The following is a 15775-nucleotide window of genomic DNA, read 5'->3' as shown; positions in this document are numbered from 1 at the left end:
TTGAATCCTGCCTCGGGCATGGATGTGTGTGTTGCCCTTAGCGTAAGTTAGTTTAAGTTTGTTTAAGTAGTGTGTAAGCCTAGAGACCGATGACCTCAGCAGTTTGGTCCCATGGGAATTTAAACCAAGAAGGTACTGATCTGCACGCCAGTGGAAACAGCGCCCGTCGCCGCACCTACTGGCAGACAGATTTCAGTGGCCCTCGTCAACGCTGAATTCGGCCATCGCTGGTCGGCCGCACTTCGGTCGCAGACCTCGAGCTCATCAGTACTAATAGGAAGACGATAATTAGCGTGCGTTATGGGAGTAGGAATAGTGTGCATACGTAATTGCTCGTAGCAGGCACAAAAGCAGAGCAGGCCACCTCACAACGAGAAGTTACATTTCTTTTAATTTTTAGAAATAAATAGTCCCATTAATCTGAAAGTATTATGTACAGATCATTTTGGATTCCAAGCAGTCGACACAAGAATACACGTGACATGCAGTTGTGTAATCATTCGCTCTTGAAGAACCTCTTGCCAGTGTAATAAAACACAAGGAAATTTCTGGTACGTCGAAAACGACACTATAAGTTCAAATGGCTCTGAGCACTATGGGACTCAACTGCTGAGGTTGAACTTAGAACTAGTTAAACCTAACTATGCTAAGGACATCACAAACATCCATGCCCGAGGCAGGATTCGAACCTGCGACCGTAGCGGCCTTGCGGTTCCAGACTGCAGCGCCTTTAAGCGCAAGGCCACTTCGGCCGTTACACTATAAGTAAGTAGACCGGAAAAACGGGTTACACACAGTTTATCGAAGGTTAATCGAGTCTGCCGACAGTATAAATACAAGGTAGCAGATGGCAGGAGTGTTACTAACGTTGCGTCATGGCTGTGTGGCCGGTTCTTGGCGCGTCTCTGGCGTCGCTGTGTGCGGGGCTGCTGGCGTTCGCCGTCTGGCTGTGGACGAACCGTCTTCGGACGTCGGCGCCGGGTCCTCCCACTCTGCCCTTACTCGGAAACGTGCTACACTTCTACAAGCAGCCCGTCCTCTTGGACCGCTTTCGAGAACTGCACAGACGATATGGAGACGTATTCAGGTAGAACAGTTTGTATACAGAATTACTGCTATTGGGCTAGAAAGTGGGCTGACATTCCGGTGGTGTGGGGACCAAATACCCGTCCGATAATCCATACTCATGTTTTCCGTGTTCCCGTGGATTACTTAAGATGAATGGCGGGATAGTTTCCTTGAAAACAACTCAAAGGATTTCCTTCTCCTTCGTTGCCAATTCCGAGCATGTGTCCAGCCCCTAATGAGGCAGTCGCCCGTGAGGAGTTCCATCTTAATTTCTTTGCGTTTGTAGTGCTGATAAGCAATAAATTAATATCAGCGATAATACGTACAGCATTTGAATGTCACTATGTCACTGCGTACTGAGTTATGGAGACATTAAAAGCTTTACATACACTCACTGCTGGCTATAGCAACTGGAGAACGCAGCAGGGAAATGTGGAACTGCAGCAGCCAGTGGGAGGTGTTAGGCATCCACGACTTCATTGAGATACTGATGTTACGCTGGTGTTTCGTAGCTGGCGACTTTCGTGCCTCGTACTGTGAGGTAAAAGTACTGAAAAAGTACTGAAATCTCTGAGAAGACATTCATGTAAATAAGATTTTTGACTCCAGCCAACCGGTTGCTAATAACTGTTTGGTACATTGTCCTAGATTTCGACACCCACTAAGGGTGTCTTCATCAGAATGAAATTTTGTTCAAACCTGTAAAATAATACATAGAAAATTCAATATGACGAAAAACACATTAACACGAGATCACAACTGTCATGATATACAAACGCTACTTTCGTAAAATTACATTGTGAAAAACCAGTGATCAGAAACTAAAGCAGCTAAGCTCAAGTCAAAGATAAAATAAAACGTTTCAGCCTTTGCCACGTGCCCCTAGCCGGGAGCAACTACAGACTGATCGGCCCAGTGACTCACGTTCCTGCCACGAAGCCAATATAAGTTGCGCCACCTATTGGGCGTGGAGAGTTACGTGTGCCCATTTCAAAACATTATAACAGAAATAATTGAACACCCAACAGTTTCAAAAATCAAAATATAATGGAACAGAGCTTAATGTATTTTGCAAAATACGCAGCAGTCAAGCACATTAAGTACATCCATAAGCCATCTATTATACTTTACAGAGAGGAGGAGGAGATTAGTGTTTAACGTCCCGTCGACAACGAGGTCATTAGAGACGGAGCGCAAGCTCGGGTGAGGGAAGGATGGGGAAGGAAATCGGCCGTGCCCTTTCAAAGGAACCATCCCGGCATTTGCCTGAGGCGATTTAGGGAAATCACGGAAAACCTAAATCAGGATGGCCGGAGACGGGATTGAACCGTCGTCCTCCCGAATGCGAGTCCAGTGTGCTAACCACTGCGCCACCTCGCTCGGTATACTTTACAGAAATTGCTATTACGTAAAGAACAGAATGATATAGAAAAATTTTACAATCAGGTGTACAGTCCATAAAATATATGTATATGAAGGTAACTCTAGTAGCACATGTCTATGAGTTTCGACGAAAACGTTTCAGAACCAGAGACAGGAAAATATAGTAAAAATAGAAGAATCAAAATTCCGCAAGCAATAGATTGGAACTACTGAAAAAGTTTTTGTACCTAGTTTTAACTGTTCATTGAGGATGAGGCCATCGTTCTTAGAAATATGCTTCAAAATCTCCAGGTCTTCAAATATATCGAGACTATGACGTCTCTTTCCTCTATGTAAAACAGAATTTTCTTTAACGCATTTCGGTCTGTGTCCTCGAAATTAACAGGAGATCAGCAAAAGTGGTATTGTATATTTTAATACCTCTTTCTCACAATAAATTTTCCTTTTACGTGACACTAGAAGACTTTCCAGTTTGTCCTCTATACTAAACGGGACACGTATCACAAGTGATTTTATACATTCCTGATTTGTTTATAGGAGCAACTGTGGATCTGAGATAGTGACAAAGAATTTTTTGCAAGTTATTGTTCGTGGAAAAGGTGACTTTGAATCCATACTTTTTAATCAGAAGAAGACGAATTTTATACGAAATAGGCCCAAAAATGGAACCCAGAAAACATGTTTGTACCGGTTACCTTAAGAAACAGCACTGCTACCTAATGTGGTCACTATAGCGTCAGTTTCAACGTTGAAGATCTTGTCAGCGAACGTGGCACCATAGCCGTTATTATCACATTCATCTATTCACTGAGCATGTCACGTGACATATTTACAGAAACTTCATGATGAATGGCTGAACGTAAAGATAGTTCCTTATGGTAATGAGGATGCACTGAACTAGTGAGCGTAATTTGACTTGTATTAGTGCCTTTCCGAAACTTTCGAAAAGAAACTTTGTCAGCAGTAGTACTAAAGTTCAAGTAATTAAGCTGACGCTCTTTGTTTTCTAATTCACAAGTGAAGCCGAATTTTTCTTGAAGACTATTAAAAATTTCAAACAAATGCTAAATTCGTTCTGGGGAACCACTGTACCGCTGTCTATGGTTAAAATGTTATCTAAGTATCGAGCATAAGACATAACAGCAGCTAAAAAATTATTGAAGGAATTCTCTTCCTGTGAATTAATGAAAATATCAGCCAAGAGGCCTGCCAGCGGGTTACGCATTTCCAGGCCGTCAGGCTGATGGTTTAGTTTGGCACTGAAAACAAAATAGTTGCATTATACTACTATTCTTAACAAACGAATTAGGTCAGTGATTTGCACATCGGAAATACATTTTTAAAAAGTGCATAGGTTTTTTCAACATTATCAATTATTCTATGAACTTTTACTTTAATACAAACGTTCATAATATCTAATGAAAACAATTAAATTACTTGGTCACACTGCAGATATTTGACTTTACTGACTAGATTTTTACGATTTATGACAGAATAAATATTCTGAAAAACAAAGAATTTATTATTTCTTCCTGAAGAAACCTTGTTAACTCACGATATTCACTGTTCTTACTGTTCACAATCGGACATATAGGTTGGTGACTTTTATGTACTTTAAACTGGGAACGGAAGTTTGGGGCCTATGGATTCATATTAATAAGCTATCTACTATGAAAGTGTTCAAGTAAATGGCCAGCGCTGTGAACAGCAAGGCAAATTTCTTTTTCTATCTTGGAGGCCCGATCCTCATCTAGCTCTGAAACGTTATTCTGCTCAAAGAATTGCAATGTTTCAGAAACGTATTCGTTCTGAGTAGCAATGAATATAGCATTCCCTTTGTCAAAAAAAAAAAAAAAAAAAAAAATGGCTCTGAGCGCTATGGGACTCAACTGCTGAGGTCATTAGTCCCCTAGAACGTAGAACTAGTTAAACCTAACTAACCTAAGGACATCACAAACATCCATGCCCGAGGCAGGTTTCCAACCTGCGACCGCAGCGGTCTTGCGGTTCCAGACTGCAGCGCCTTTAACCGCACGGCCACTTCGGCCGGCATTCCCTTTGTCAGACTTCGTTACATTGCCATTGTTTCCTGTTAGCATGACATTAATATTTTTAATCAATTTTTTATCGCACTCATACTGACATTTTTTCAAAAATAGTTCATAGATCATGAACCGTCCTCATTTATCGAGAATCGTCTAAAGCTATCAAGGCCTATTTTAGTATCCAAAACGATATTTTGTACAACATTTTTATCTGACAGGTAAGACACTACATAGTGTTTAAGCCATTTTTTGAACAAGGCAGTTTCTTCTGGTGCAAAGTCTATTTCAGTCTTATCCAGAATTCTGATGAAAAATTTATGCTCAGACCTTTGAAAACTAATATTAACATTAGCCAGTTTCTTCTTATGTCTTTTTTCAATACAATTCTTATAGTTATCCAACCCATCATTGAAAAAAATCCAAAAATGCATCAATCTGAAAATTAAAATGTAAGCTAAAAATTTTAGTGAGCTCAAAATACAAATATACTCCTCTTTATTTAATCGCTCCTTTTACCTGTGTAGAGCAATCATTTTGTAGGAAATATTTTTTGGAACCAGGCACTGAAAAGTTTTTGGATCTTTCAAGCACTGTCTGATGTTAGAATGGAATTTAACATAACAGGAAAATATAGTAAAAATAGAAGAATCAAAATTCCGCAAGCAGTAGATTGGAACTACTGAAAAAAAGTTTTGGTACCTATTTGCAACTGTTCATTGAGGATGAGGCCATCGTTCTTAGAAATATGCTTCAAAATCTCCAGGTCTTCGAATACATCGAGACTACGACGTCTCTTTCTTCTATGTAAAACGGAAATTTCTTTAACGCATTTCGGTCTGTGTCCGGAAATTAACAGGTGATCAGCAAAAGTGGTATTGTATACATTAATACCTCTTTCCCCCAATAAATTTTCATTTTACGTGACACTAGAAGACATTCCAGTTTGTCCTTATACTAAACGGGACACGTATCACAAGTGATATTATACATTCCTGATTTGTGTATAGGAGCAACTGTGGATCTGAGATACTGAAACACAATTTTTTGCAAGTTGTTGTTCGTGGAAAAGGTAACTTTGAATCCATAATTTTTTAATCAGAAGATGACGAATTTTATACGAAATAGGGCCAGAATTGGAATCCAGAAAACATGTTTGTACTGGTTACAGTAGGAAACAGCACTGCTACCTAATGTGGTCACTATAGCGTCAGATTTAACATTGAAGATCTTGTCAACGAACGTGGCAACATAGGCGTTATTATCATCTTCATCTATTCATTAAGTATGTCACACAAAAAAGGTACAGGAACTTCACGATGAATGGCTGAATGGAAAGACAGTTTCTTATGGGAATGAGGATGCACTGAACTAGTGGGCACAATTTTGCCTGTATTAGTGGATTTTGTTTGTCAACAGTAATATTATTGTCCAAGTAATTAAGCTGACGGTAGTTGCTTCGTAATTCCCAAGTGAAGAAGAGTTTTTCTTGAAGCCTATTAAAAAATTTGGAACAAATACGTAATTACTTCTGGGGAACAACTTTATATGATCAAAATGTGTTCCACGTACCGAGTATAAGAATGTTGTTGTTGTTGTGGTCTTCAGTCCTGAGATTGGTTTGATGCAGCTCTGTTGAGAGGCCAGACAAACATGTGGTTCCTGAAGAGGGGCAGCAGCCTTTTCAGTAGTTGCAGGGGCAACAGTCTGGATGATTGACTGATCTGGCCTTGTAACATTAACCAAAACGGCCTTGCTGTGCTGGTACTGCGAACGGCTGAAAGCAAGGGGAAACTACAGCCGTAATTTTTCCCGAGGACATGCAGCTTTACTGAGTATAAGAATAGGCCATTGCTATTTGCATTCTGACGTTTAATTCTCTTTCCCTGTCCTTTTCATCCAATGGAATTGCGTTAGGTCTGTGTACCATCGTTTTGTATACAACTTTCTTGCGTACGTCTGGCTGACATGGTATGGCAAAGATTGTGTTTTCCTGTTTATCTTGAAACTCTGACTGCTGGTTTTGTTTTCTGTGCACAAATCTAGAAAGTTAGTCCTATTATTTTTTGTATTCAGCTGTGAATTTTATTATTTTGTGTACATTGTTACACTACTTAATGATGCTACTGGTGTTTTTGGTGTCATCTCTGAGTAAAATGTGGGTATCATCTGCATGTCTTTTGTGGTATACTATGTCTTTTAAGCAGGTTTCCTGACTGCTAAATATATTTTGATCTAAGTGCTTCATGAAACTGTCCCCTATTGTGCCAGATATCGAGGAGCTCACGTCTAGCCCATATGATTGTTAATAAATGATACCATTGAATGTACAGTTATTGTTGTTGAGGATTATTTCTTGCAGCTCCATAAATTCAGTAATTTCAACTTGTGATCACTTCTTGTGCTTTAGTAAATTGTTATTTATTACTGCCATATCTTATTTAGCCAGGATATTGGAATATAGGCTTGCAATGCCTAGTGGTATAAAATGGACACCATTCTGAATGTTTATTTCTTTTATTTCAGTAATTAGTGTGTTTCTTTACCGTATATGTTGTTTCAAGTGTGATATACATTTCTAGGAACTGACTGATGTTGTGAGATAGTTCGTATGCCCACCTGTTCATACTTTTAACTACATGACTTACAGGATTTCCTTCCTTGTTTACCTAAGGCTGAGGTCTGAATAGGGAAGCTTTAGGATTCATTCAGGTGATGTATTTCTTTATATATTCAGTCATCAGGAAATGTGTTTTCAATAACTATGTTTTGAGTTTGTTATGGAACTCTTTTGTTGGTTCTTTGTTCGATTGTTTTCTGTGAAGAATTTAAGAATTTTATCAATATATTCATTCCTTTCATAATGACAATTGTGTGCCTTTTATCTGATTTTAAGTTTAGTACCTGATTTTTCCTAAGATTTTTGTTAATACTGCTTGATCTTTCTGAATCATTTTGTATGTGGCTATGTTTATCTTCCTATCTCACTACCACCCTTTCGAAACGTTTCTTGTCATGATTCCATTGTGGGTGAGTAACTGTCATAATATTTTACAAATACTGGATTTCGAACGGATGAAATTACTACTTCTGTAAAAGAATGTTTCACTTACACGTCTCTTAACGATTTGCTTGAAGCAGAAATTAAATGGTGCTTTACTGTACCGTAGCTCCAGTTTCTCGTTAAGTGGCTGACTGGACCCATGTGCAAACCAGAAGAAGACAATGGTTTGAGGTTTCAAATGATGTCTTACATAGTAAAGGACTTTGTGACTTTAACCACTCTTAGACCCCACTTTGATTTATTCTTTGTTACTTATCTCTGTAACCATTTTCATACGTAACATAATTTTCATCGTGTTAACAGAAAAATGTATTTTAAAAAATTATACTTAAAAAAAATGAGACTATGTTCCACGTTCTCTAAGTCACAACCGTTAAAATTACTCTTCTCTTACTTGGTGAATATTAAGATGGTGCTCATGAAATGCATGTTCAAAGTTAGCTGTTTGTTCTCGTGTACGTCTAAAATATATATTAGCAGAGTAAATGAAGTGAAAGTAAGCTATTTGTATCGTTATTACCACCCTGTGAATGGTCGTTACGTGAAAGAACGCATTTCTCGACTTGTGCTTTCATCCCCAGCTTCAGCTTCCATGGATGCTACTTTGGCTAATAGGATGACAATACTAAATCGTGGGCCAATAAATAATAATCTAATGCCGCAGAATGAAATTACGACCTAGTACCAAACATGTGTCGTAGAGGGACTTCGAGGCGAGCGCATAGAATTCTGTTACGTTACACGTATGGTTTGATTTACACTGACTCAGTACTGAAGCATGGTAGGCCTACTGTATGGAATCTGCTGTACATATTTATAATACAAACTGAAGCGTGGGGAGAGTCTCGGGATTGGTCGGAATCCTTTTGCGCGAGTGCCTAAATGAAACCTTAATTTATGGTACGATTGTTTATTCCTTAAAACACGGTACACTGATTCCTATATGCGGTATATAATGACAGTCAGAGCATAACAAAAACAACGTGCTGTCCCCAAAGCAAAGTACGTCAATACTCAGCCAGTATGGGTGTTTTAACTCCAGGAAGAACTAAGCTGATCACAGTGATTACAGAAAAGTTGTTACTCTGTCTCATTCCTCACAAACACACACACACACACACACACACACACACACACACATGCGAGAGCGTGCATGAAAACATACATAAATAGTAGCTACCCTTCACTGCTGTAACACTGGTGACAGATTTTTGGAGTTCCACTGTCTAACGAGAATTGTTAACCTTAGAGGCTCCTATTGAATCCACAGATCATTGTAGAACGTAATAAAAACAACAAAAGCTTCCCTAACGTTACTGTTGTAGTTTTCATTCAAGAGACTGGTTTGACGCAGCTCTCAATGCTACTCTATCTGTGCAAGGTTCTTCATCTCCCAGTACCTACTGCAACCCACATCCTTCTGAATCTGTTTAGTGTATCTCTTGGTCTCCCACTACAATTTTTACCCTCCACGCTGCCCTCCAATACTAAATTGGTGATCCCTTGATGCCTCAGAATATGCCCTACCAAACGATCCCTTCTTCTAGTCAAGTTGTGCCACATATTTCTCTTCTCTCCAATTCGAGTCAATACCCCCTCATTACTTATGTGATCTACCCATCTAATCTTCAGCATTCTTCTGTAGCACCACATTTCAAAAGCTTCTATTCTCTTCTTGTCGAAACTATTTATCGTCCATGTTTCACTTCCATACACGGCTACACTCAATACAAATACTTTCAGAAACGACTTCCTGACACTTAAATCTATACTCGATGTGAACAAATTTCTCTTCTCCAGAGACGCTTTCCATGCGATTGCCAGTCTACATTTTATATCCTCTCTACTTCGACCATCTTCAGTTACTTGGCTCCCCAAATAGCAAAACTCATTTACTACTTTAAGCGTCTCATTTCCTAATTAATTCCCGCTGCATCACACGATTTAATTCTACTACATTCCATTATCCTCGCTTTGCTTTTGTTGATGTTCATCTTATATCCTCCTTTAAAAACAATGTTTATTCCGTCCGGCTGCTCCTCCAGGTCCTTTCCTGTCTCTGGCAGAATTACTATGTCATTGGCGAACCTCAAAGTTTTTATTTCTTCTCCATGGATTTTTCTTTTGTTTCCTTTACTGCTTCCTCAATATACAGATTGCCTAATTCCCTTCTCAACCACTGCTTCCCTTTCATGTCCCTAGACTCTTATAACTGTCATATGGTTGCTGTACAAATTGCAAATAGCCTTTCACTCCCTGTATTTTACTCCTGCAACCTTCAGAATTTGAAAGAGAGTATTCCAGTCAACATTGTCAAACGCTTCCTCTAAGTTTACAAATGCTGGAAACGTAGGTTTGACTTTCCTTAATCTATTTTCTAAGACAAGTCGTAGGGTCAGTATTGCCTCACGTGTTCCAATATTTCTACGGAATCCAAACTGATCGTCCCCGAGGTCGGCTTCTACCAGTTTTTCCATTCGTCTGTAAAGAGTTAACGTTAATATTTCACAGTCGTGGCTTATTAAACTGATAGTCACATCTGTCAACACCTGTTTTCTTTGGAATTGGAATTATTATACTCTTCTTGAAGTCTGAGGGAATTTCGCCTGTCTCATACATCTTGCTCACTAGATGGTAGAGTTTTGTTAGGCCTTGCTCTCCCAAGGCTGTCAGTAGTTCTAATGGAATGTTGTCTACTCCAGTGGCCTTGTTTCGACTCAGGTCTTTCAGTACTCTGTCAAACTCTTCACGTATTTTCATATCTCCCATTTCATCTCCATCTAAACTCTCTTCCATTTCTATAATATTGTCCTCAAGAACATCTCCCTTGTATAGCCCCCCTATATACTTCTTCCACCTTTCTACTTTCCCTTCTTGGCTTAGAACTGGGTTTCCATCTAAGCTCTTGATATTCATGCAAGTGGTTCTCTTTTCTCCAAAGGTATCTTTAATTTTCCTGTAGGCAGTATCTATCTCTCCCCTAGTGATATGCTCCTCTACATCCTTACATTTGTCCTCTAGCCATCCCTGCTCAGCCATTTTGCACTTCCTGTCGATCTCGTTTTTGAGACGTTTGTATTCCTTTTTGCCTGCTTCATTTACTGCATTTTTATAATTTCTCCTTTCGTCGATTAAATTCAGTATCTTTTTTGTTACCCAAGGATTTCTATTAGCCCTCCTCTGTTTATCTACGTCATCCTCTGCTGCCTTAACTATTTCATGTCTCAAAGCTACCCATTCTTCTACTGTATTTCTTTCCCCTATCCTTTTCAGTCGTTCCATAATGCTCTCCCTGAAACTCTCTACAATCTCTGGTTCTTTCCGTTTATCCAGGTCCCATGTCCTCAAATTCCACCTTTTTCCAGTTTCTTCAGTTTTAATCTATAGTCCATAAGCAATAGATTGTGGTCAGAGTCCACATCTGCCCCTGGAAATGTCTTACAATTTAAAACCTGGTTCCTCAAAGATGGCTGGCCGGTTCTAGGCGCTTCAGTCTGGAACCGCGTGACTCCGACGGTCCCTGTTTCGAATCTTGCCTCGGGCATGGATGAGTGTGATGTCCTTAGGTTAGTTAGGTTTAAGTAGCTCTAAGTTCTAGGGGACTGATGACCTCAGATATTTAAGTCCAGTAGGCCTCAGAGCCATTTGAGCCAGCAAAGACGTGCCTGGAGGCGCCCCAGATGGCTGTGGGATACTAACTACACTGTCTTCAGTCGTACATCCTGACAACCAACAGTGATGGTTTTGGGTGTCATTTCATTTCATATCAGGACCCCTCTGGCTATTGTCTGTCTCACCCTTATGGCACCGCGATGCCTCGATGATAGTCTATTCTCCATTTTGTTGTCCTTCATGGCAAGCCATCCTACTCTTAAATGTCAGCAAAATCATACACACCCTCACACAGCGAGAGTTTCTGTTGGTTGTCTTCATGATACCAAACCCTACCTTGAACAGCAAGTTCACTTGCTCTCTCCTAAACTGTGAGTGTGTGGAGCATTATGGGAAAGACCCCCCCCCACCACCAGCTCGCTATTTTGAAGATCTAATGCGCCAGTTGGATGGTATTTGTCACTGTATTCATCAGTAGGGCACCTTACAACTCTGTCAATCAATAAATGTAGTGAGACAAAGCTGACTCTGGCAGCTTTGTTTGTGCAGGTTTCATATATTCAGGGGCAAGCATACACTCAGGGACAAATCATCACCTTTCCCTTCCCCTTAGCCTATTGTTATGCAACTGATTTATGACCCACTGATGACTGATTTATGACTCCTTGATAATAGTACCTCCTAGTGAGAAACCGCCAACCCTCCTCTGTCCTCCTCTCCCACACTTCTCACCAGTTCAGATCAGAGTCTCTTTTCCACCTCCTAGGAAATCTCCTCAGGTCTACCATCTCCCAACAGGCGTGCAGGAATGCTACATCCATGCACATCATTGTGACATCAGGGGAATATAAGACAGATGTTTTCTCAGTTGCATCAGTCAGTGGAAGAATCATTAATCGTCAACAGCAGTTGAGATCCTGTGCCTCCATCTCACAGAAGAAGGATAAAAGGAAGTACATGTGCTTTAGTAATATGTCTGTGTTCAATTCCATGTCTTTGTATGTGGATCCTTATTGTTTCGTCTTCTTTGTAGAGCAATCTCTGGTAAGTTCTGATCTGCGGCATCCCCCAACATATCCAGACCTGCAGCAACCTCTGGTATGTCAAGGCTAGCAGCAGCCACTGCTGGCTCATCAGAACCTGCACAAACTCCACCTCTCAGCACGAGCAGTGGCAGTAGTACCATGGGATCTTGTAGTGCACCTGATCAGCATGTTGGAGCAGGACAACGAGCAGCTATTATCCATCCTGTTCGGCAATTTGTGTAGTTAAGGCACGCAGACTCTCCCAACGTTCAGAAGAACTGTGCTGGGGGCCTACACCACTGGTGTAGAGCAGTGCTATTCTCCAACATACGGAACATTGGAGAACATACCCACATTTTTGATGTGGAGGATGAGAAGATGCCCCCAGGGGCTCAGCATTCATTTGCTGGGTACGGGCTTGGCGACCCCGGGGTTCCTGAGCTGGGGACTGGTAAGCGCCGCCAGTCCCCTGTCACCGTAACCTCTGGGCATACTTAAACGACCACCGTGCGGCGCGGCGGTGGAACGTTATGTGTCTCAGGGAATGGGGATCTTGGCTTCACCGCCCGGATCGCGAGGATGGAATAAACCTCTATAAAAAAAACCTCAATCTCAAGGTGTGCTGCACGCTGATGAGATGCATGGCTGTTGAGGTGGAACAGTCGATTGCGGGCAACCTCTGGGGAACCTGCCGCACCTCAGTTGTATAAGGCTTACCTAGGCACGTGGGGCTCTGTCTAGGTGGACTTCTAGTTCCCTAGCTGCTCGTGGGACCGAGATGGATCCTTCGAAATCCTCTTTTCTTCCTCCCAGCGGAAAGGGTGGGCCGCTGGAAGGTTCTAACACCCAGTCTCTTAAGAGGGCCCGTGCAGTCAGTCCCCCTGACTCCGGCGCTTCTTTGAAAAGTCCAGTCTTAGGCAACAGAATGCATTCTGGTAATCCGAATGTGTTTCTCATTGTGAAACGGAAGGAGGGTAGTTTCGAGAAGGTTTCGCCCTTCTATATACAAAAGGCATTGGAGGGAATCTGTGGCTCCTTAAAATCGGTGAAGCGCTTACGTAATGGGACCTTGCTAGTGGAAACTTCCACTTCCCAGCAAGCAACTAACCTCCATTTTGCGAAATGCCTTGGAGAGTATGCCATAGACACTGAACTGCACAGCACCTTGAACTATAGCAAAGGTGTTGTGACATGCCGGGATCTAGCTGCTATTCCCAAGGAAGAACTGCAACGTGAGTGGGCTCCGGAACGTATCGTTGATGTCCAACACATCATGAAGAGGGTTGATGGCACTCTTGTCAAATCCGACTCCTTTATTCTGACCTTCAGTAGCACAAAACTTCCTGAACATGTTAAAGCTGGCTTCCTTCGCCTTAGTGTGAGGCCTTATTTCCCCGCCCCAATGCGCTGTTTCAAATGCCAGCGTTTTGGGCATACCGCCTTAGGCTGCAAAGGCGAAGCGACTTGTGGAATCTGTGGTCAGGCTGCTCATGAAGGAGTTGGTTGCTCGTCTCCGGCTAAATGTATTAATTGCTCTGGGAAGCACCCTGTTTGGAGTAGGGACTGCCGCATATTTTTAGAGGAACGCAAGGTCCAGGAAATCAAAACAACCAAGCGTATCCCCTATGGTGAGGCCAAGAAAATTTATAAGTCGATGCAACCTCCCACATTTGCTACATCTTTTGCATCCCTGGTACAGAAGCCTACTCCAAAAGTCGATGCCTCAACGCAGACTGAGGTGGTGAGTGTTGGCACTAGCACCTGTAGCTGTCAGTGCACTTGCACCGCAGCCAGTGTTCCAGAGCCAGTAGCCCCTACTCGAACGGCAGACAAAGGTACAGTGGCGGACTTGGTCCAGCCCCTCGCGCCTCCAACAGCTGAGGTTGTCCCCAAGCCCAGTGCGCCAATTACCACTCCCACATCCGCTCCCCCAAAGTCCACTAAGCCACAGAAAGCTACTGTGCAGCAGCAACAGCGGGTCAAATCCCGTGGTAAACCATCTGACCATGCGGATGTTGTTTTACGCGAGGCTTCATCTGACTCTTCCCCAGAGTTGATGGAGTACGATGTATGTGTGGGGCAATCATATCGTCCCACGCCTGCCCCTCCACCTGCTGCGGTCTCCCCACCCCGTCGGAGAGACAGGATGAAGGTGCTACCCCCAACATAGATGGCTCCCATACTCCAGTGGAACTTGCAAGGGTTCAGGACGCATGTGGAGGAACTTCGTCTACTTTCTCAGGGTAGACCACTGTGTCTCTGTCTCCAGGAGACGTATTTCCATCCATCATACTCCCCTGAGATACGAGGCTATACACTCCACAAAAAGGACGACCTGCGTGGAGAGAGAGCTAGAGGAGGCGTAGGTATTTTCGTCAGGACGGACTACCATTCCTCGCCTCTCTCACTTACGACGACTCTACAGGCCGTCGCTGTGTCCGTGCACGTGCGTCATCCATTGACTGTATGTTCACTTTACTCGCCCCCACATGATGCTCTTGATGAAGCGGCCCTCACCGACCTTCTTACACAGCTCCCCCAGCCATTCATTATTTGTGGTGATTTTAATGCCCACAATGTGCTTTGGGGCTCTGCATTTACCTGCCCCAGGGGTAGAGCAATTGAGAGGCTTCTCCTGTCATCCTGTGCCTACTTGCTCAATGGAGGACAGACTACTCATTTCTGCACGGCGACTGGGTCGTTCTCTGCCATTGATCTCTCGCTTTGCTCTCCAGCTCTTGCCGCTAGTGCTCACTGGGAAGTGGTCGCTGACTTGCACGGCAGTGATCATTTCCCAATCTGGATTCACCTGCCAGATGGCGTGGGCCCCGAAAGGAGACCACCGCGATGGGTGCTCAGTGGAGCTGACTGGACACTTTATAGCCAGTTGGCCCAATTCGAACACTGTGCGAATGTCGAGGTGTGGGTGGATCATATTACCAAAACGGTCCACCACGCCGCTGCAGCATCCATTCCACAGTCCACAGGCCACCGGAAAAGGCCACCTGTGCCTTGGTGGAGTGATGAATGCCGCTCTGCAATCAGGACCCGGCGTGCGGCTCTGCGTCGGTTCAAGTGTCGGCCGACTGCTGAGAATCTTGCAGCCTTTCGGGTGGCGAGGGCGAGATGTCGCCGCATTATTCGTGAGAGCAAGAAGAGGTCGTGGCAAAAGTTCCTGAACACCATTAATCGTTCCACCAAAAGTTCCATTGTGTGGGAGACCATTAGGAGAATTTCTGGCAGAGGAGGGAGATGCCCCATAGCTGCTGTAATGAATAACGGCACTCTCCACACAGATCCGCGAGACATTGCCCAGACTATGGCAGCATATTTTGCGACAGTTACTACCACAACCAGTCAGGATCCAGGTTTCCAGCGCCATAGAGCGGTTGCTGAGAGGCGTAGTCTGAACTTCCAGCCCACCTCTCATGAAGTTTACAACTGCCCTTTTTCTATGTGGGAGCTGGATTCTGCATTGTCTGGAGCTCGTGACACATCCCCTGGTCACGACAGGATCCATTACAGTATGCTATGGCACCTCACAATGCGCAACAAAGAAATCCTCCTCGCACTTTTTAATG

General features: G+C 42.8%; 1 protein-coding gene across 2 annotated transcripts in view; it reads left to right on the top strand.

Annotated features, from left to right (window-relative positions):
• Window positions 1–864: 864 nt before the first annotated feature.
• The window catches only part of LOC126253634 (cytochrome P450 4g15-like), a 213322-nt gene continuing 198411 nt past the window's right edge, over window positions 865–15775 (top strand). For both annotated transcript variants that reach the window (XM_049955120.1, XM_049955119.1), the window contains exon 1: window positions 865–1087. In XM_049955120.1, coding sequence (XP_049811077.1) covers window positions 876–1087 — 212 coding nt within the window. In that variant the 5' untranslated portion in view covers window positions 865–875. The remainder of the gene's footprint in view (window positions 1088–15775) is intronic.

Source organism: Schistocerca nitens, chromosome 4, assembly GCF_023898315.1.
Source record: "Schistocerca nitens isolate TAMUIC-IGC-003100 chromosome 4, iqSchNite1.1, whole genome shotgun sequence".
Classification (NCBI taxonomy): Eukaryota; Metazoa; Arthropoda; class Insecta; order Orthoptera; family Acrididae; genus Schistocerca; species Schistocerca nitens.
The sequence above is the reverse complement of the archived record's forward strand: the minus strand, read 5'-3'. Positions and strand labels throughout refer to the sequence as shown.